Raw genomic sequence first — 21,382 nt, 5'->3', positions numbered from 1 at the left:
TAGTTTTTAGCACTTGTTATAATTGGTGGATTTGTTTTTTGGTTTCGTTGCTCTCTTCCTTCTTTCTTTCTTTTTTTTATTACTTTTAAATTTTTAAAATTTTTACTAATTATTTTTTTATTTTAATAACTTTATTTTATTTTATTTATTTTTTCTTTCTTTCTTTCTTTTTTTCTCCCTTTTCTTCTGAGGCATGGGGCTGACAGGTTCTTGGTGCTCCAGCCGGGTATCAGGCCTGTGCTCTGAGGTGGGATAGCTGAGTTCAGGACATTGGTCCACTAGAGACCTCCCGGCTCCACATAATATCAAATGGCAAAAGCTCTCCCAGAGATCTCCATCTCAATGCTAAGACCCAGCTCCACTCAATGACCAGCAAGCTACAGTGCTAGACACCCTATGCCAAACAACTAGCAAGACAGGAACACAACCCCACCTATTAACAGAGAGGCTGCCTAAAATCATAATAAGGTCACAGACGCCCCAAAACACACCACCAGCTGCAGCTCTGCCCACCAGAAGGACAAGATCCAGCCTCATCCACCAGAACACAGGCACTAGTCCCCTCCAACCACAAGCCACTCATGTACACAAGCCACTGAACCAACCTTACTGGGGGCAGACACCAAACACAACAGGAACTACAAACCTGCCGCCTGCCAAAGGAGACCCCAAACACAGTAGGTTAAGCAAAATGAGAAGACAGAGAAACTCACAGCAGATGAAGGAGCAAGGTAAAAACCCACCAGACCAAACAAATGAAGAGGAAATAGGCAGTCTACCTGAAAAAGAATTCAGAGTAATGATAGTAAAGATGATCTAAAATCTTGGAAATAGAATGGAGAAAATACAAGAAATGTTTAACAAGGAACTAGAAGAACTAAAGAGCAAACAAACAATGATGAACAACACAATAAATGAAATTTAAAATTCTCTGGAAGGGATCAATAGCAGAATAACTGAGGCAGAAGAATGGATAAGTGACCTGGAAGATTAAATAGTGGAAATAACTACTGCAGAGCAGAATAAAGAAAAAAGAATGAAAAGAATTGAGGACAGTCTCAGAGACCTCTGGGACAACATTAAACAGACCAACATTCGAATTATAGGGGTCCCAGAAGAAGAAGAGAAAAAGAAAGGGACTGAGAAAATATTTGAAGAGATTATAGTTGAAAACTTCCCTCATATGGGAAAGGAAATAGTCACTCAAGTCCAGGAAGCACAGAGAGTCCCATACAGGATAAATCCAAGGAGAAACATGCCAAGACACATATTAATCAACCTATCAAAAATTAAATACAAAGAAAATATGTTAAAAGCAGCACGGGAAAAACAACAAATATCATACAAAGGAATCCCCATAAGGTTAACAGCTGATCTTTCAGCAGAAACTCTGCAAGCCAGAAGGGAGTGGCAAGACATATTTAAGGTGATGAAAGGGAAAAACCTACAACCAAGATTACTCTACCCAGCAAGGATCTCATTCAGATTCGACGGAGACATTAAAACCTTTACAGACAAGCAAAAGCTAAGAGAATTCAGCCCCACCAAACCAGCTTTACAACAAATGCTAAAGGAACTTCTCTAGGCAGGAAACACAAGAGGAGGAAAAGACCTACAATAACAAACCCAAAACAACTAAGAAAATGGGAATAGGAACATACATATCGATAATTACCTTAAATGTGAATGAATTAAATGCTCCAACCAAAAGACACAGACTAGCTGAATGGATACAAAAACAAGACCCATATATATGCTGTCTACAAGAGACCCACTTCAGACCTAGAGACACATACAGACTGAAAGTGAGGGGATGGAAAAAGATATTCCATACAAATGGAAATCAAAAGAAAGCTGGAATAGCAATTCTCATATCAGACAAAATAGACTTTAAATAAAGACTATTACAAGAGACAAAGAAGGACACTACATAATGATCAAGGGATCAATCCAACAAGAAGATATAACAATTGTAAATATTTATGCACCCAACATAGGAGCACCTCAGTACATAAGGCAAATACTAACAGCCATAAAAGGGGAAATAGACAGTAACACAATCAAAGTAGGGGACTTTAACACCCCACTTTCACCAATGGACAGATCATCCAAAATGAAAATAAATAAGGAAACACAAGCTTTAAATGCTACATTAAACAAGATGGGCTTAATTGATATTTATAGGACATTCCATCCCAAAACAACAGAATACACTTTCTTCTCAAGTGCTCATGGAACATTCTCCAGGACAGATCATATCTTGGGCCACAAATCAAGCCTCAGTAAATTTAAGAAAACTGAAATTGTATCAAGTATCTTTTCTGACCACAACTCTATGAGACTAGATATCAATTACAGGAAAAAAATCTGTAAAAAATACAAACACATGGAGGCTAAACAATACATTACTAAAATAACCAAGAGATCACTGAAGAAATCAAAGAGAAAATCAAAACATACCTAGAAACAAATGACAATGAAAACACGACGACCCAAAACGTATGGGATGTAGGAAAAGTAGTTGTAAGAGGGAAGTTTATGGCAATACAATCCTACCTCAAGAAACAAGAAACATCTGAAATAAACAACCTAACCTTACAGCTAAAGCAGTTAGAGAAAGAAGAACAAAAAACCCCCAAAGTTAGCAGAAGGAAAGAAATCATAAAGATCAGATCAGAAATAAATGAAAAAGAAAGGAAGGAAACAATAGCAAAGATCAACAAAACTAAAAGCTGGTTCTTTGAGAAGATGAACAAAATTGATGAACCATTAGCCAGACTCATTAAGAAAAAAAAGGGAGAAGACTCAAGTCAATAGAGTTAGAAATGAAAAAGGAGAAGTAACAACTGACACTGCAGAAATACAAAGGATCATGAGAGATTACTACAAGCAACTATATGCCAATAAAATGGGCAACCTGGAAGAAATGGACAAATTCTTAGAAATGCACAACCTTCTGAGACTGAACCAGGAAGAAATAGAAAATATAAACAGACCAATCACAAGCACTGAAATTGAAACTGTGATTAAAAATCTTCTAACAAACAAAAGCCCAGGACCAGATGGCTTCACAGGCGAATTCTACCAAACATTTAGAGAAGAGCTAACACCTATCCTTCTCAAACTCTTCCAAAATATAGCAGAGGGAGGAACACTCCCAAACTCATTCTACGAGGCCACCATCACCCTGATACCAAAACCAGACAAAGATGTCACAAAGAAAGAAAGCTACAGGCCAATATCACTGATGAACATAGTTGCAAAAATCCTCAACAAAATACTAGCAAACAGAATCCAACAGCACATTAAAAGGATCATACACCATGATCAAGTGGGGTTTATCCTAGGAATGCAAGGAATCTTCAATATACACAAATCAATCAATGTGATAAACCATATTAACAAATTGAAGGATAAAAACCGTATGATCATCTCAATAGATGCAGAAAAAGCTTTCAACAAAATTCAACACCCATTTATGATAAAAACTCTCCAGAAAGTAGGCATAGAGGGAACTTACCTCAACATAATAAAGGCCATATATGACAAACCCACAGCCAACATCGTTCTCAATGGTGAAAAATTGAAACCATTTCCACTAAGATCAGGAACAAGACACGGTTGCCCATTCTCACCACTATTATTCAACATAGTTTTGGAAGTTTTAGCCACAGCAATCAGAGAAAAAAAAAGAAATAAAAGGAATCCTAATCAGAAAAGAAGAAGTAAAGCTGTCACTGTTTGCAGATAAATGATACTATACAAAGAGAATCCTAAAGATGCCACCAGAAAACTACTAGAGCTAATCAATGAATTTGGTAAAGTAGCAGGATACAAAAATAATGCACAGAAATCTCTTGCATTCCTATATACTAATGATGAAAAATCTGAAAGAGAAATTAAGGAAACACTCCCATTTACCATTGCAACAAAAAGAATAAAATACCTAGGAATAAACCTACCTAAGGAGACAAAAGACCTGTATGCAGAAAACTAAAAGACATGCTAGTACACACATGGTACTAGCACAAAAACAGAAATATAGATCAATGGAACAGGATAGAAAGCCCAGAGATAAACCCACGCACATATGGTCACCTTATTTTTGATAAACGAGGCAAGAATATACAATGGAGAAAAGACAGCCTCTTCAATAAGTGGTGATGGGAAAACTGGACAGCTACATGTAAAAGAATGAAATTAGAACACTCCCTTACATCATACACAAAAATAAACTCAAAATGGATTAAAGACTTAAATGTAAAGCCAGACACTATCAAACTTTTAGAGGAAAACACAGGGAGAACACTCTATGACATAAATCACAGCAAGATCCTTTCGGACCCACCTCCTAGAGAAATGGAAATAAAAACAAAAACAAACAAATTGGACCTAATGAAACTTAAAAGCTTTTGCACAGCAAAGGAAACCATAAACAAGACGAAAAGACAACCCTCAGAATGGGAGAAAATTTTTGCAAATGAAGCAACTGACAAAGGATTAATCTCCAAAATTTACAAGCAGCTCATGCAGCCAATATCAAAAAAACAAACAACGCAAACCAAAAAGGGGCAGAAGACCTAAATAGACATTTCTCCAAAGAAGATTTACAGATTGCCAACAAACACACGAAAGAATGCTCAACCTCACTAATCATTAGAGAAATACAAATCAAAACTGCAATGAGGTATCACCTCACACTGGTCAGAATGGCCATCATCAAAAATTCTACAAACAATAAACGCTGGAGAGGGTGTGGAGAAAAGGGAACCCTCTTGTACTGTTGGTGGGAATGTAAATTGATAGAGCCACTATGGAGAACAGTATGGATGCCCCTTAAAAAACTAAAAATAGAACTACCATACGACCCAGCAATCCCACTACTGGGCATATACCCTGAGAAAACCATAATTCAAAAAGAATCATGTACCACAATGTTCATTGCAGCACTATTTACAATGGCCAGGACATGAAAGCAACCTAAGTGTCCATCGACAGATGAATGGAGAAAGAAGATGTGACACATATATACAATGGAATATTACTCAGCCATAAAAAGAAACGAAATTGAGTTATTTGTAGTCAGGTTGATGGACCTAGAGTCTGTCATACAGAGTGAAGTAAGTCAGAAAGAGAAAAACAAATACCGTATGCTAACACATATATATGGAATCTAATAAAAAAAAAAGGTTCTGAAGAACCTAGGGGCAGGACAGGAATAAAGATGCAGACGTAGAGAATGCACTTGAGGGCACGGGGAGGGGGGAGGGTAAGCTGGGACAAAGTGAGAGAGTGGCATGGACATATATACACTACCAAATGTAAAATAGATCGCTAATGGGAAGCAGCCGCATAGCAGAGGGAGATCAGCTTGGTGCTTTGTGACCCCCTAGAGGGGTGGGATAGGGAGGGTGGGAGGGAGAGAGATGCAAGAGGGAGGAGATATGGGGATATACGTATATGTATAGCTGATTCACTTTGTTATACAGCAGAAACTAACACACCATTGTAAAGCAATTATACTCCAATAAAGGTGTTAAAAAATATAAAAATAATAACGAAAACTACCATTTATTACTATGAGCCAGATGCATTACACACATTCTCTGAAAAAAAAAAAGGAACTTTTGTATAATGGAAATGCTCCAACATCTGCAAAAGCAGAAGGCCTGGCATAACGGGGCCTCACTCCCCACCTCGCGGCTTCCACAGCTCTCAACGCGAGACCCATCCTGCTTTGTCTGTTCCCCGACTTCTCCCTCCACTGGGGTTATTGTAAAGCTCATTTTCGACATCATATTATTTCATGCATGTATTTCAGTGTGGATCTCTAAAATATAAGATCTCTTTCTTACAGTTTAAGATAGCCACAGTGCGATTATCACATGGAAATAAAATTGACAACAATCTCCCTTATCACTTCTCAGGTTGTCAGATATCTATCCTTAGGGCATGTTTTGAGAACAAGAAGTAATATGTCTTCTTTGACCAATAAAATGGCAAGCAACGTAAAGGGATGAAACAAATGGATAGAGAAAGAGCAAGAGGGACGGCAAACAAATGTACCATGTGAGTCTTGTGTGGATCCTGACTTGAAAATGAGTGTGTGTGTGAGTGTGTGTGTGTGTGTGACATGGTCCCCTTTTCTTGCCGTTTGTTTGTTGAAGAACACGCATTATCTTTGACCCTTAAAGCAAGCTTTAAAGGTGGGCACTGTTATTCCTATTTTGCAGGTATTAAGGTTCAGAGAGTGGAGGAACTCATCCAGGTTCACACAACCAGTGAGTGGGAATGAAAAGGAAGGGCGACTGCGAGTCCAGCAGCGGGTGAAGGTCAGGCCGAGGGAAGAGAGAGGAGCTGGTGGCTCAGTGCGATAAACCGTCTTAGATGATGGAGACCAGGTGTGGGTGAAGCTGGGAATTATGGACACGCTCGGGGGGCAGCACACATGCAAAGCCTCCTGGAATTGCGGGAGGGTGAGTTTGGGACAAATGCAGAGAGAGGTCCCTAAAGACCAACTTCACTGCCCTTGCAGAGCTTGTAAGGCCGTGACGAACCGGCCGAGGAAAAGCCTCTGAACTGGGCTTCCAGGACCTGACTCTGTTCCTTCTCTAATACACCGTGTGCCCCAGGCAAGTCTCCCAACATCTCTGGTCTTAGACATCTCAACCTCAGAGTGGACAGGCCAGCTTCACGGTGCTGCGGCGCTCCCCTGGGCAGCTTCTGCCCTGAGCCCCAGATACTGGAATGACCACCTCACCCCATGGGTGGCTTTTCTTTCTCCCCGAGAGGCACATTCACCGCACAGAGCCTGAAGCCTGCCCTCCTGTTCAACGCCCAGCTTTGCTTCTCAAGGACTCTGGGATGGTGGGCAAATTCCTTACCTTCTTCACTGCATACTTTCCTCACCTGCAATCTAGGGAAGATGCACAGCCTCTATAAAATACGTCCCAAGATACCTGGGATGTGGTGAGCATGACCCAAATGTCTGCCGGGCAGGTACGAGCCCCATTTACAGATGTGGAAACTGAGGCCCAAGATCATACAACCAGCACGTGGCACTGCTGGAAGCAAAGCCCAGTCTGCTGATTCCGGGGCCGCTGGATAAGCAGCCAAGGGGGTGGTGGGGTGCGGGGTGATTTGAGGCTGAGGTTCTGAAGCAAACCACCGCTTCCTGAGATTCATCTCTCCCTCACGCACCTTTTCTGGGGTCCAACACACAAGAGGCAGTCGAGGCAGCCTGTTAGGTGACAGGGTTTGAGAGGCACATTTGCCTAGCGCAGCACGCGTTAACGCAATCAAAATGAAGAGCCAAATTTGGTGGGGGGGGGCAGAGAGATGTCTAAGACCCTGCCTGTGACACGTACCTGGCGGCAGAGGAGGCTATGGTGTACACAACACACACGAAAACAAAGGCAGATGGGACACGTCTGTGAAAGAGGGCCGACCTCGAGGGACGGGGAGGCCGCAAGGAGCAGGCTGAATCAGCCCGGAGGTGAAGGGAAAGTGTGATCACCTCGCTCCACCCTACCCACAACTCTGGACCGAGGATCCCGCTGGGCTTAGGGCACAGTGACCTTGTGTGGAGAGTCTGTGGGGCTGAGGAAACGTGCTGTGAGCTGAGGCTAGAATGTGTTTACTTACAGCCAAGTGGCTGAGAGCCCCGTAGGCCCTGAGTAATGCCCCACCCCCCAAAGATACCCACACCCTAACCCCGGGAAGCTGTGAATATCATCTTACGGGGCAAAGTCTCTGCAGGTGTGATTAGATTAAGGCTCTTGAGATTATCCCAGATTATTCAGGTGGGCCTAGATGAAATCACAGAATCACAAGGGAGGCAGAAGGAGAGCCGACAACACATGGAGGAGAAAGTGATGTGAAGCCGGGGCAGAGAGAGATTGGAAGATGCTGGCCTTGAGGACTCGAGGGATGAGGCCACAAGCCAAGACATGCTGGCAGCCGCAGAAGGCCGGAGGAGGCAGGGGCGGATTCTCCCCCAGGGCCTCTGCCGACACCTTGATTCCGACCCCCGTCACACTGATTTAGAACTTCTGGCCTCCGGGACAGTGAAAGAACACATTTCTGTTGTTTTCAGTCATGCTGTTCATGGCGATTTGTTACAGCAGTCCCAGGGAGCTAACAAACCCTTGGCCTCCATTCTGAGAAGGCTGGAATCTTTTCTTGCAGGTGATGGGAGTCCTTGAAGCTGCAGAGGCATGGGGTGTCTGTAGGATTGGGACCAAACTGCAGGACAGGGCCAGGGAAGCACGGGTTAGAGGGCGGAGACACTGGAAACTCAGGAGCGGGTCAAAGGCTGTGATTCAGCCCCTAAGAGCTGCTGTGGGTCTGGGGGACAGTGAGGCAGGGAGGCTGGAGGGAAACAGCCCGGGAACTGTCCAGTCGTGGGAACTGTCCTGGATGTGTGCATGTTCACCGGCAGGACGCGGCCACCCGGACTCTGTAAAGCCCCGCTTGCTCAGGCTCTGGGCCGCCCTGAGGCTCAGCGGGATTTCAGGGCCCATTTTCCCGCTCGGGTCTGCGGCAGCCTCCACCCTGAACCCATCTGTCACGGCTGACCCACTCACCGCTCGTGTCATCTTTCGGGGTTGCTTTGTTTCTGTTTTTTCTCGCTTCTGGTGTCTGAGGCCAAGCTCCATTGTTGTAAATAATGGATCACAGGGGACTGAAAATGCACAAAGCGAGGAGCCGGAAGAACAAGAAATGTGCTGAGACGGAGCTCGACTCGGAGGGCTGCTTGACGCTAGGACGTTGCTGAGGGCGCCTCTCTGCTTCAAATTTGCGCTACTTCTTGAGATCTAACCCCAGTAAGAGGCAGCTCGTGGCCCACGGCCCTTGTATTTCCCCTTGGTGGGCCCTCGTCCTGCTCCCCTGCCCGCGTCTCCCAGGCCTGTCTCAGCTCTGCTGCATCAGGACTCCGAGTGTGGTCCCGGGAGACCCATCCTGGGGTCAGGGCTCCTGGGTGCCCTGGGTGGGAGGGGGCAGGAGGGGAGGACCTGGGGCCGAAGCCCCTTGGGGACCACCCATGGGGAGCCTTCCCCCAACATGCAGTCCCTCTGGCCCTGTTTCAAGGCAGAATGTGAGTGCGGCGGGGATCGGGGAAGGGCGAAAAGACAAGATGTAGAAGAAACCGCGCGAAAGCGAGACCTGTGACCAGGAGGCGGGAAGGGCCCCTCTCGCCAGCTTAGGCCAGAGAGCTCGGCTGTCCTGGGAAGCAAGCGTCCACATCCCACTGTCATTCCCAGTGGGAATGAACCGGGAATCTGAGGGTTCTAGGGGAGCTGCGCCTTTCAGCCCTTTCCAGAGAATGATCCAGGCTTTCGGGGGAGGGCTGTATTTGGAGAAAGTCTTTCAAGAGGTAATGAAGTTAAAATGAGGCAATTGTATGAGTTTTCTGGGGCTACCGTAACAAAGTGCCACAAACGGGCAGCTTAAAACCACAGAAGTTTATGCAGGCCGGAGTCTGCAGTCAAGGTGATGGCGGGTTTGGGTCCTTCTGAAGGCTCTCAGGGAGCGTCCGTCCTCATCTCTCTCAAGCTCTGGTGGCGGCCAGCAACCCCTGGGGCTCCCTGGCTTGTGGACACATCACTCCAGTCCCCACCTCCACCTTCTGTTCTCTGTATGTGCACATTTATGTCCCTCTTCTTAAAGGACACAGTCACGCGGGATAAAGGCCCCTCCTCAACCAGCACGACCTCATCTCACCTTGGTTACATCTGCAAAGACCCTATTTCCAAACACAGTCCCATCCACAGGTACTGGGGGTTAGGACGTGGGCATATCTTTTGAGGGGGACACAATTCACCCCAAATAGTGGGGACCCACGGGAACAAAGACAGGGCGAGGTGACAACGCAGGCAGGCGGGAACCTGCCAGAGGCACCTGGGGCCGTCACGCAGGCGCCCTGGCGAACAGTGGCGTGTGCACTGAGATGGGAGCAGGGGGAGAAAGTCCAGTGAGCTGAGCTGGCTGTAGGGTGCAGGGGAGCCGAGAGGCTTCCATCTGCAGTGGGGGGCGGCCTTCCTTCCTCCCTCCATCGCCTCCTGTATTTCCTTTTCTTTTTATTGCTTGAGATTTCATTAGAAAAATTGAGCACAGTTTTCCTGCCAGAAAAGAAATGTCTCTGGGCATGGGTGATGCAGGGGCCCTGAGCGGGTCCAAGCCCCACCGTCCTGCATCTCATCCAGGCGCAGGCCGGCGTCCACCACCGGGAGAAAAACCCCGCGGGCATCCTCTACGGCTGCTACAAGTGCCTCCAAAGATCGGGGTTTCTACTCAGTGCGGCTATGCTTTCGGGGGTGCTCGTCCCCGAAGTAACATCAGCCGGGCACAGTGTCTCCTGGGCCACGCCGAGACCCTCACTGTCCCACATCGTGCGGCACCCATGCCACCCAGCGTGTGGAGGGCGTGTCACCCATGCAGCCTCTGCACCGAACCAAACAATCCCTCTGGGGCTCACTAGCTTTAGTTTGATGCCTGGGGCTCACAGCGGTTGGCCGAAAGCCACTAAACCCTGGCTTTTTCTTCCAGAAGCCAAGCCTGGCACTTCCAAGGGGGGGTGGGAGCTGGAGGCTTCGAGGGGGCCCTGTGGTGTCTGGACCCAACCTGCGTCCTCTGGGGGCTGCCTGAGCTGTCCCTCTGGGGCATGTGGGCAGGGGTCACCACAGGGCCGCAGACCGAGTCAGAAACCCCAGACGCAGAGGGGTCCCCGCTGCTCCAGCACCAATGCCCAAGAGGCATTGAGTCCCCCACCCCTGGAGAGGCCCTGGGCTTCGGGGAAAGGCCTGGGAGGGGAGATGCCGTGCACAGGACGAGTCGGAAAAAACAGGGTGCAGGGCTTGGCATGCTGTCACGTTCCGGGGGGGAAATGTAGGGGTGCAGGGAGAGGGGAGCAGGTGGAACAAGGTCTGGACACGTCTATGGTTCAGAATATCAGCCACGTCCGCCGCTGCACGCAGCCCACACCCTCCCTGAGAATCGGGCCCCGGTGATCCGGCTTAACATCTTAGGTGCCCAGGACAGGCAGCCGAGTCTGACTCTGAGAAGGGCCGCCCTCACCCTCTGCCCACCCACCTCGTCACCCGCAGGCCTGCTGCTCCTCCATCACCCGGGCGTCGCCTGCACGGGCGTGTCCTCTCCGTCCCTGAGGCTGTGACCCATGTCATCCACCTTTTCTGCCTGGTGGCAGCAGCCCTGCTTCAAGAAATACTCCCGGAGAAAACTCACTGCTCCTGCACGTGCCCCTTTATAACTCTGCCACGGGAAGTGCCTCTCCGACCCTCACCCCTTGGAATATTCTGGGCCGTCTTTGCCAGGAGGCCACAGGTGCCATCTCCCATCTCTGCTCTCTGGGGCTCAGCCTTCAAACCCCCCCCCCCCCCCCGCAAAATGGGTCTCAAATACATGATGGACCACGGCTGCACATCCTGTTGGCTCCAGGGGGTCGTCTTAAGTCATCTCTGAGTCACGTGTTCCACTGCTTCTTGTGTTTGCTCTTTTTCTGTTATTAATAGTGACGGTAAGACATCTGAGGCTTACATAAGAAGCTTCATTGAGAGATCTCAGAGTATGTGTGACCATGAATTTTGAGCCTTTAAGCACTGCCCACATCTTGACTTTTCCCCCTGTGACGCTTATATAACACAACTCTGAGCGCAAACATTTTGGGGGCTGCTCCCCGAAGCGCTCTGGAACTGGCGCGCATGGCAGACGGGCTCCAGACGAGCCGCCAGCCACGCCCGGCCGCTTCTGCCGGCAGTCAGCCTTTACGTAACAAGGAACGACGCTCTGGGTTAGCTGTTCTTGCAAATGGGAATTGCAGGTGGAGAGATTATTGGAGATCTCTAGCTGATCATGTCAAATGCACTGCCTCTTTTTCTGTTATTTGTAAGGCTATAAATGTAAAAACAAAAAAAAATCCCCAAGGCAGAAGCTGTGAGGATAAAGCCAGCCTGAATCACTGGGTCTGCTGAGCGTTCTGCTTACAGAATGAATCAATGCACCTTGCAGCTGGCCTCGGGGATGCCTGACCCCACCTGGATAGCACCCTGGTTCCCGGAGCCTGCAGCTGGGCGGTGGTGACTGCAGGGCGGTGGCTGCTTTTCCTCGTGGCCGTGTTCCCTCTCGGCTAAACCGAGGAGGGTCTGCCTGTGACAGATCGCCCAGGGCCGAGCAGCTCTCCCGGGCTGCACATGGGGGCTGGGGGAGCGCAGCCAGCATCCAAGGGACAGAGACAGCAGAGTGTTCCTGGGGCCGCAGGGGACGGTGACCAGCCGAGCACTGTCCGAACACCGCTCGTTTCCACGGCAAGGCTTATTTCGCCTGTAAAATTGTTGTTACGTGCTTGCGGGTACCGCTACCATCCCCTCCAGCAAAACAAACGAACCGGAAGCCTGGAAACCCGAATGCAGCTGGAGCGCGTGCGGGCAGGAGGGCTGCCCCGCGTCACTATCGGGACTGATGGTACTAGTGCGTCCAAGCTGAGAGCACTGGGAGGTCACGTCCCCCCTCCCCGCCCTCCCTCCTCACCGCCGTCCTGATGGAGCGCCACCTCCAAAACAGTCGGAGGAGAAATGAAAGGCGTTTGCGGGCTTTTCTTTGCTGGGAAGAATGGGGGAAGAAGGGAGGTTTGGGGGCTGACCTGGGGAACACAGTCACCGGGTATCACAGAGCTGGATACACCCCAGGGGCTGGGCCGGCCCCTCGTTCCACAGAGCACTCCTGGACACACGGCCCTGTGCCTGGAACGATGGCAGGACACACGGGGCCACAGGTCTCGGGAAAGTTCCCCCAGCCAGACACGGAGATCCGGCGGCTTGAATCCATGACATGCATAAATAATAAACAAACAAGTAAAAATAACACGACCTTCCTAAGCATACACCACACGCCACCCCGTTTCAGCACACATGCTTGAATTTAATCACAGCGGCCCTGTGAGGTGGACGCTGGCTTCCTCCCACTTCACAGACGGAGACACCGAGGCATGTAACTTGCCCACACACTCCCGGGTGCAAATGCAGAGAACCCCGCCCCAGAAGCCATGCTCTCGACCGTGATGTCACGTTGCTGGTAAACGGACTGAGTGTAACTGAATCTGAAAAGCATCTGTCTTCCCTGAACAGTTGACTCCTGTCCCCGCCTGTAACATTTCACTTCAGAGACCACACCGCACACAACCGCCCTAGATGAACACGACCAGGACCAGGAAATGGGGGAGGGCTTTGGGAACACAAAGTTTTCCAGAAGACACAATAATTCACTATTGCAACAGACCTACGCTTTGCAAAATGAGGTGATAAGAGTGGAAATGATTCAGGTTTAAAAGATAGCAGGCAAATTCATTGACGAATAAATGGAATGTGGTCCATCCACACAATGCAATCTTATTCAGCCTTAAAGAGGAAGGACATTCTGACACCTGCTACAACAAGGATGAACCTTGAGGACATTAGGCTCAGTGGAATAAGCCAGTCGCAAAAAGACAAATCCTGTATGATCCCACCTATAGGAGGTCCCTAGAGGACTCAGATTCAGAGAGACAGAAAGTAGAGTGGTGGTTGCCGGGCGGCTGGGGACGGGGAGTCAGTGTTTAGTGGGGACAGAGTTTCAGTTGGGAAAATGAGAAAGTTCTGGAGAGGGACGGTGGTGATGGCTGCACAACAATGTGAATGCATTAATGCCACTAACTGTACACTGAAAATGGTGAAGATGGTAAAATTTTATGCTATGTGTATTTTACTACGATTTTTAAAAATTAAAAAAAATGTTAGGCAGGGCATCTAAAGCCAACTGAACAGAACCTTCTGGCTCTTCTTTAATTGTGTCAAGACCGAGTTTTCAGAGGTGCTGTGAGTTTCTGTTCAGGCAGAAGTCCCCATCGGGTGATCAGCTTTGGGAATTGAGAAGGAGATGTGGTACCTGGTGGGGTTGATGGGGTGGGGGCAGGTAGGCAGGGCTGCGGCCAAGGCAAATAACCACACCATCGACTGCAGAGGTTATGTTTTTGAGATTGAAAATGTTTGGAGCCATTTCCAAGGCACCTGAATGCACTGCACAGTGACCCACAGCACGGCTGTAAACCTGGTGCCCAGGGACAGACGGGTGCACTTTTTATACTCCCACAGCTGGATCTTTAAGCGTGCACTACCTTAGAATACTTTTTTCTCAAAAAGATTCAGAACCCTGGAAGTGCAAACACTTAACCACAAAAGTGGGAGCAATTAGCCCAAGGAGCTGAGCAAGAGGCTCTGGCTCCGTCTCAACGTCTTTCGAGCTGGGCGGCTGACATGCCTCCTGCACTGGCCGCGAGCTGTCCTCCAGGCTGGAGCCCATCCTCTGCCACACCTGGGCGGGGGCCGCCGGGGCCCCCCTCCCACCTCATGGCCTGTCCGGCCGAAGGGGAGGGGATGGGAGCATGGAGGAATCCTTCACTGGGGCAGGGCTGCGCTGCAGCTGCCTTGACACGGACACCTGAGGTCCCTCTGTGTCCTCTGGGGACCCTCTCAGCCCTTCTTGCCAAAGACCTCCCCCAGTCCCCAGGAGTGCAGCCTGCCACCTGCAAACCGCAAACGCAGGACAGGGGAGTGGGGCCCCAGCCTGCAGTGACCCAAGGCTACCTGCCGCCCCAGCCCCTGCTGCCCACTGCCGGGCTTGTGTCGCGGTCCCCGTGGCTGGCACAGTGCTCAGCATCCTGGCTGAGCGTGCAAATGAGGGTTCCCAGAAGCTGTCTGATGGGGCGCCCTGCCCTTGCTTCCCTTCCCTGACACTCAGAGCCGTACTCTGCACATTTCTGAGGCCAAGCAGCCGCTCAGCCCACAAGGGCTCGGGTGAGGCCACTGGCCCTCTCGCTCAGGGCAAGATATTCGCCTCTGCCAGGCCGGAGAGGGAGGTGCCCTGGGCAGTGGCCCGGGGTCTCGGGGCCTTGGCACTGCCCCCCTCTTTGTGGTTGTCTGTCACAGCGGGCTGGCTCACAGATATGAAACCGGGGACGCCAAGGCACTGCCAAGCCTTCTTCCAGAGTCTCCGAGTGGACAGGGCAGAGGGAGGGGGCCGGGGGGCAGGACGTGCGTACTGAGCCTCCCCGGGGGGCCAGCTCCGCCCCGGGCTCTGTACGTGTGCCACTCAGCGCCATCCGCATCAGCCCGTGTGGGGCGCCGGCACTGCACACACCTCACCGAGGAGAAGGTGACCTTTCCGTGGCCGAGCCGGGCGCTGAGAGGCTGTCTGTCCAGCACCACGGCCTGCGCCCCTCCACGTGACCGCCGAGAGCAGCTCCGGCCGCCCTGCACTTAGCCGGCAAGGTCTCCGTGTCATTATCCGTCAACCCTGATGACATTAGAGAGGTTCGGGCCTCCAGCCAACCCCGTGCTGGGGCGTCCGGATGTCAGAAAGTGTCTGGTTTAAGAGGTTTTCCGACCGTAGCTAGTGGGAAGGAGGGAGTCCAGCAGCCTCCTGAGTTCTCCGCGACCTCGGGCTAGAATTTGAGAGACTGAGTTTCCAAGACATCTTATTGGGAAGCACCTGATACGGCATCTCAGGAGTCAGGCTGACTTGCTTTAGTGGCTGATCTACTTGTTGAAAAAGAGGCTGAAAATGGAGACATCAATGTTCACAGCCCAGCTCTGGCGCAGCCGCAAACAGAGGGTCATCACAGGCGAGGGGCGGGGTCTTCTCCCCAGCACGACCAGCCCTATACCTCCATTTGCACCGGAATCCCTGAAAGGGTATGGAATGACCCCCTTTCTCCAGCTTCCCTTGGTTGCAATTAGCTTGTTACCATTTCAATATCTTTTTAAAGCTCTTACATTATGAACATTAAAAGGAGGGTAAACAACTTCGCTGGGACTGTGGACGGTGACCAAGGGGAGGCGCTGTCCACCTGGCAGTGATGTGGGGAGAGGGCAGCAGCGCAGAAGCCCAGAGAACTCGCTGGGTCTGCCTGGCCAGGGCCTGTACAAATGGGCATAGACCCTTCCGGTCGGCAGGGCAGGGATGTTCTGAGCGTGGGGCAAAGCAGGGGCACACGTCTGAGGGCAAAAGGGAATCTCCACTAGGCTTCACCAGGCAGCCAGCCAGACATTCCAGGAGGGGAAAGACATTCCATGAGCCAGGGAGGGACTCCAGGCCCCGCCATGCGGACCGCGCTGGACCAGACGGGGGCAGGTGCACCCTGCAACAAACAGGCTGAAGATGAGCAGCCAGCTCGAAGCGCTGGCTCGTGTCTGTGCCAGAGGCAGTGGAGGCTGCCGTCCTCGGAGGGAGCAGAGCCAGAGCAGGGCAGGGGGGGCACAGAGAGACTGCGGCAGAGCGGGCAGAGCCGGGGCTCCCAGCGCAGGGAGGAGGGAGGGCCTGAGCCCTGGGGGAACCTCTGGGGAGGGGGTGGCAGGCCCGGTCCCGCAGCTCCACGGGGGCTGAATGCCGGTTTCACGGCCTGGGGTCCCAAGTGTCAACAGGGCCAGGCTTGGGGGAGGGCAGCAGGGTGGAGAGAAGGCCCAGCAGACGGGGGCTTAGCCCCAGCGGGGAAGGGGGCACAGTCACGGGGCGGGGAGAACCAACCACAACCAGGCATTAGGAACTGGGAACAGCCTTCTGTTGACATTTTAACAACTTTCCAATGCTCTAACTGCTCTTCCTTCTGGATTTTTCTCATTTGTTCCATTGTTTTAGAGCAGAAACAACTTAGTAGAACTCAAGTGGCTGATCGCCCATTGAGACCCGAGTTCCAGCTGCAGAGCGAGGCGGGAACAAGGACGTGGCAACTCAGAGAGGCTGAGGGTGGGCCCGGCAGAGCGCCTGACGAGGGGCTGTCCCCCAGGGGGCCGCTAGGCCAGGGTGATGAACCAACAGGCGGCCCCTTTCAACGGCACTTATCATGGTCTCCAGAATGGTCAGTCTTGCCCAGATGAGGCCTCTCACCAAACCCAAGCCCAGGGCCAGGTCCGGGGGGCCCACAAAGGCCTCACTCTGCCTCATTCGGGAGGTGGGCAAACCCATGCCTGGACGTGCCACCAGGCAGGACCCCTCCAGGTCCCTGATGCCAAGGGCATCGTCCCGTCATGCCCCGGGCAACCCAGCCGAGCTCATCGTTCCTCTGGACACGGGTGGGAGAAAGGAGCAGGTTCTGAGGTCAGGGGAAGCTGCGGAGGGAAACGGCAAGCCCTCTGGGTAGGGAGAGGACGCATCAGCTCCTAAAGCACAGTCCTCGGAGCTGCGGTTCTGGCTCTCCGGGCTTGGGGGCTCCCACTCCTTCCTCCTTCACCTGCGGCTGGGAGGTACCAGGTCCCACCTGCCCCCCTGGCGGGTAGAGGAGCAGGTGATGGGGACAGGCATGCAGAGGCGTTGCTGGCCGCGTGAGGCTGCAGCCCTGGCCACTCGGCAGTTCCCAGCCTGGGTCCTCCTGAGGCCACCCAGTCTGCGAGAAGGGCTCCTTCCCCACAACGCCAGTCTCCTCTGAGGAAGGAAGCCTCTTCATTGGGCCCCACGTACGGCCGGACTCACAGCCCCTTCCCCCCAGCCGAATCCCGCTGTGTCCTGCCCGTCACCAGGCACCCTGCAACAGTGGCAGTTTACTATCTGTCCCTCCCGGGGGAAGCAGGGGGCAGAGGGGCCATGGCTCGGGGGGGACTCACCCAGCATCACGAATGTCCCATTCACACTGGATCCGAGCTCTCAGCACATAGCAGCTGCTCAGTAAACTCATTTGGATAACTAAGCTATTTGCCCTGTCTGCTTTGATTCCTACAACAAGCAGCACGACCAGCGTCCCCACATGACAGTGGAGAAATCCATGGCAGAGAGAGGTGAGGTCACTGACCCGGGGCCGTGGGGATGGTAGTGGAGGTGCTTAGGACAGGACCGCTGTCTGGCTCCTGGCATGGCTCCCAGCCACCTTGGCTGCTGCTTCTGTGCAGACCCAGGAAGGACCCAGACCCGGGAAGACAAGCCACGTCTGCCCTCCGAGCCTCCTCTGCACAACCTCTGTAGGAGAATCCCGCGGATGGAACACGGACCCCTCAAGCGGACCCCAGATCCCCGTGGCGGCCTCCCACTGGATACCTGGGCAGGTGAAGTGACCATGTGTGCTGCAGTCTCCTTCACACCAAGGAAGCAGTGAACCAGCCTCCCGAGGGCCACCACGGTTTCTCTAAGAACCTGGAACACCTACGGTACGTCCTCAGACGGGGACGCTGGCTGGCTGTCCGAACGGACAGCGTTACGTCTGCACCCCAAGCTTTGCTGGAGCAGACACCGTCTGCAGAAGCCACTGTTCTGTTATCTTCTTCTTCCCCATTGGACCCTCTCTGGGGGGAGCGTGGAAGGACCAGGAGTCGGGGAACCGGACAGACAAGGAGCAGAAACAACGTGGGAGCCGCGGGAGGGACGCTGGGGCGGACAGAGCAACACGCGTGCCAGAAGCGGTATCTGCCTCATCCCCTGACTCCGCCTCCGCGGGGCTCTCCCCTCAAGAGATGGGATGGGGATAAAAGGGAGACAGAACACGACTGCATGCTGGGAACTTTAGGATTTAATCCAGTGCCTGGGACTTTAAGAAAAGAAACCGCAGCCGCTGGAAGCATTGCTGTAGGAGCTCTCAACCCAGGATGAAAGTCCCAACAATGCTGCTGGGTGTCGAGTGTGAGGTGAGCGCGGGGTTAGGACTTTCTAGCACATGCTTGGAACCCCAAATGATCCGGCTCTCCCCCAGGGCTAAAGGTGCAGCCAGGGGCTCCCAACAGGGCCGGCAACAAAGGCAGAGGGCGCAGAGCAAGGTCAAGAAGCAGTGACAGAGGTGACAGAGATCTGAGGACCACGGTCTGCCTCCCCCCTTTTGTATTAGTTAAAGGGCATGGACGGAACAGAGAGAGAGCATCACGCCCGCTGTGTTCCAGAGTGTTCCAGGCACTCTGTCTACATGGCCTCCTTCACTGTGCACGACAGTCTGTGAAGCAGATGTTTTTGTTTCACTTTACTGACCAGGAGGCCAGCTCAGAAGAGCCAAGGGTTGGATGCCCAGGATCACAGAAAGTGGTGGAACCGGCACTCAACATCAGATCTGGCACCCCCTGAGCGCAGGTGCCCGCAGTCTCCCAGGGCCGCCTGCAGGGCTGCTTTCGTGGAGGTCACCCAAACCTCGAGCATCTCAGCTGCAAAATGCCCACAGTGACAGCTGAGCTGAGCCCGTCACTCCACCTTCACCTCCCTCTGGACCCTCTCTTCCACTTTTCACCCACATCCCACTGAATTTCTCTGGGAAACCTTTGGGAAGTTCTTGGGAAGGAACTGTCACTTCTGATGGTGACAGCATCTCATCTCACCTCTTTCCAAAGATAAAAAGGGCCAGTCTTTGATAATTCTCCTCTGCTAGGGTAGAAAAAGCGTGCGTGCTTGTGTACATGTGTGCATGTCTGCCTGTGTGTGTGCATGCGTGTGTGTTTACATGTGGTGCGTGCACATATTTTAATGTGCATGCTGTGTGTGAATGCATGTGCACACGAGTGTGCCCAGCTGTGTGCATGTTTGTGCATGTGTGTCCATGCTGGAGCAGGGAAGTACTCAGCGGCGGTCCCTTTCTTCCTTTGGGGACGCTGTTAAATTCCTGTGCAGTCACAGGTGCCCAGCCCTGGAAGTCAGGGGACCTGGCGGGAGTCCTGCATCAGGTCACCACCTGCCCTGTGCTGATGAAATAAGAGGGGTGGACCACCTGCCCTTGTTTCAGCTGCTTCCTATTCCCTGTTATATGGTTCCAATGAAGCGGGCTATAGTGGGAGAAGGGGAGCCCATACTTCTCCTTTCCTGGGATCAAGCAGGGGATGGGCTGAGAGTGAGGCGGCTGGCAGAGGCTTGTGTGAGAACCGGAGACACCCGAGCCCCCGAGGCTACTCCGTGCCCGGCTGGGGCATCTCCCCCTGCTTCCCAGCTCTGGGTGCGCCACCTTGGGAAGAGCAAAGTGAGCCGCAGCAGCTGCAGGGCTTCCCTGAAACGTCCAGCTGAGATCTGGGAGCGTTTCCCTCGCTGTGGCCTTCCCTGTCCCCCGCGCCCAGGGCCTTAGGGGGAGCCTAGAGAAGCCCCCTCCAAGCCAGCTCTCTTATTGTCCCTCTCTGCCAGTGAGAAGCAGGAGATGCTCTGCATGTAAAGCTGGTCCAGAGGGTCACCCAGTCTCTCTGCAGGCCCAGGAGGTAGAGCAGCCCCGGGGTCACCCCCTGGCGGTCAGAGCCGACCACCTGCTGGGATGGGTAACTGAAGGAGGTGGGGGATGAGCAGCCCCTGCTGAGCCAGCCTCTACCAACACCCCCCCCCCCAACCCGCTCCCTGTGGCCGGCAAGCAGTGCCCGGTCCCCACAGGGGCTGCGAGCTCCAGGCACCCTCTCTGTCGGAGGACTCTGCCCGGCAGGTCTGCCCACCGGCTCCCGGGGTGAGTGTTCCACCGGAAATAAAAGGCTTAACGGACCAGCCTCTGAACGGAGGAACTCAGCCTAATCAGATCTGTTACAAAGAAAGCTCTGCCCACGAAATGGAAAAAATACCCCCTTGCAGGCGCGCCTTTCCACGGGGCCGCGCGTGGGGACACCTGCCCCGCAGAGCCCCACCAACCCCCGGCCCGAGTTGTCGAGGGCCGCAGCAGGCTCCACGGATGCCGGTTCGCTGGACCGCCGTCCCCTCCCCCGCCGGCTCCCCCTGGCCAGCCCCCACCCGCCTCCGGGACCCCGCGCTGTCACCGGGGAGGGGCCGCCGCCGGGCTGGCACCGCAGGGCGCGCGCCGGGAGGGCGCCCGCGCCGGGCTGGGACGCTTGGAGAGGGGGCTACCTTCTGAATGCGTCCATCGATGTCCAAATAGATGGCCTTGGGCCGGTAGCTGGAGGAGCCCGTTCCCATCTTGACGAGCGCTGCACTTGGACTTTTTACTGTACTTTCTCGACGCCAGCCGCCGCGGGGAGGGCGGGGAGTGGGAGGAGGGGGCGGGCGGCGGGAGGACGCGGGGACCAGCCAACCAGCGCGCCGCCGCGGCCCGTGCCGCCGGCTCGGCTCCTCCTCTCCCCGCCCCCTCCTCCTCTCCCCCACTCCGCCTTCCTCCCTCCTTCCCCTTCCCTCCCCGTTTCTCCTCTCTCTCTTATCTTCACTCCCTTCTCTTCCCCTCCCACATTAAGGCACACCCCCTCATCTTCCCTTTGAGTCCAGCCGCCTTGGGGACAGGGCCAAGCGGGCAGCCTGTCTCCAAGTGCCCTCTGGACAGGTGCTCATAGCGAGTGACACCCTCTGGCTGCAAAGCTGGTCACCTCCCCATGTGACCAGATTCCCATAGCGACCCCCTCTGGCTGCAGGGGGCTGGTCACCTCCCCATGTGACCAGGTTCCCATAGCGACCC

General features: G+C 52.7%; 1 protein-coding gene across 6 annotated transcripts in view; it reads right to left on the bottom strand.

Annotated features, from left to right (window-relative positions):
* PDE9A (phosphodiesterase 9A) overlaps window positions 1-20,942 on the bottom strand; it is a 99,483-nt gene extending 78,541 nt beyond the window's left edge. For all 6 annotated transcript variants that reach the window (XM_057545498.1, XM_057545499.1, XM_057545500.1 and 3 more), the window contains exon 1: window positions 20,824-20,942. In XM_057545498.1, coding sequence (XP_057401481.1) covers window positions 20,824-20,892 — 69 coding nt within the window. In that variant the 5' untranslated portion in view covers window positions 20,893-20,942. The remainder of the gene's footprint in view (window positions 1-20,823) is intronic.
* Between the last annotated feature and the right edge of the window lie 440 nt (window positions 20,943-21,382).

Source organism: Balaenoptera acutorostrata, chromosome 4 (genome assembly GCF_949987535.1).
Source record: "Balaenoptera acutorostrata chromosome 4, mBalAcu1.1, whole genome shotgun sequence".
Taxonomy (NCBI): Eukaryota; Metazoa; Chordata; class Mammalia; order Artiodactyla; family Balaenopteridae; genus Balaenoptera; species Balaenoptera acutorostrata.
Note: the sequence above shows the minus strand (reverse complement) of the source record. Positions and strands in the feature narration are given on the sequence as shown.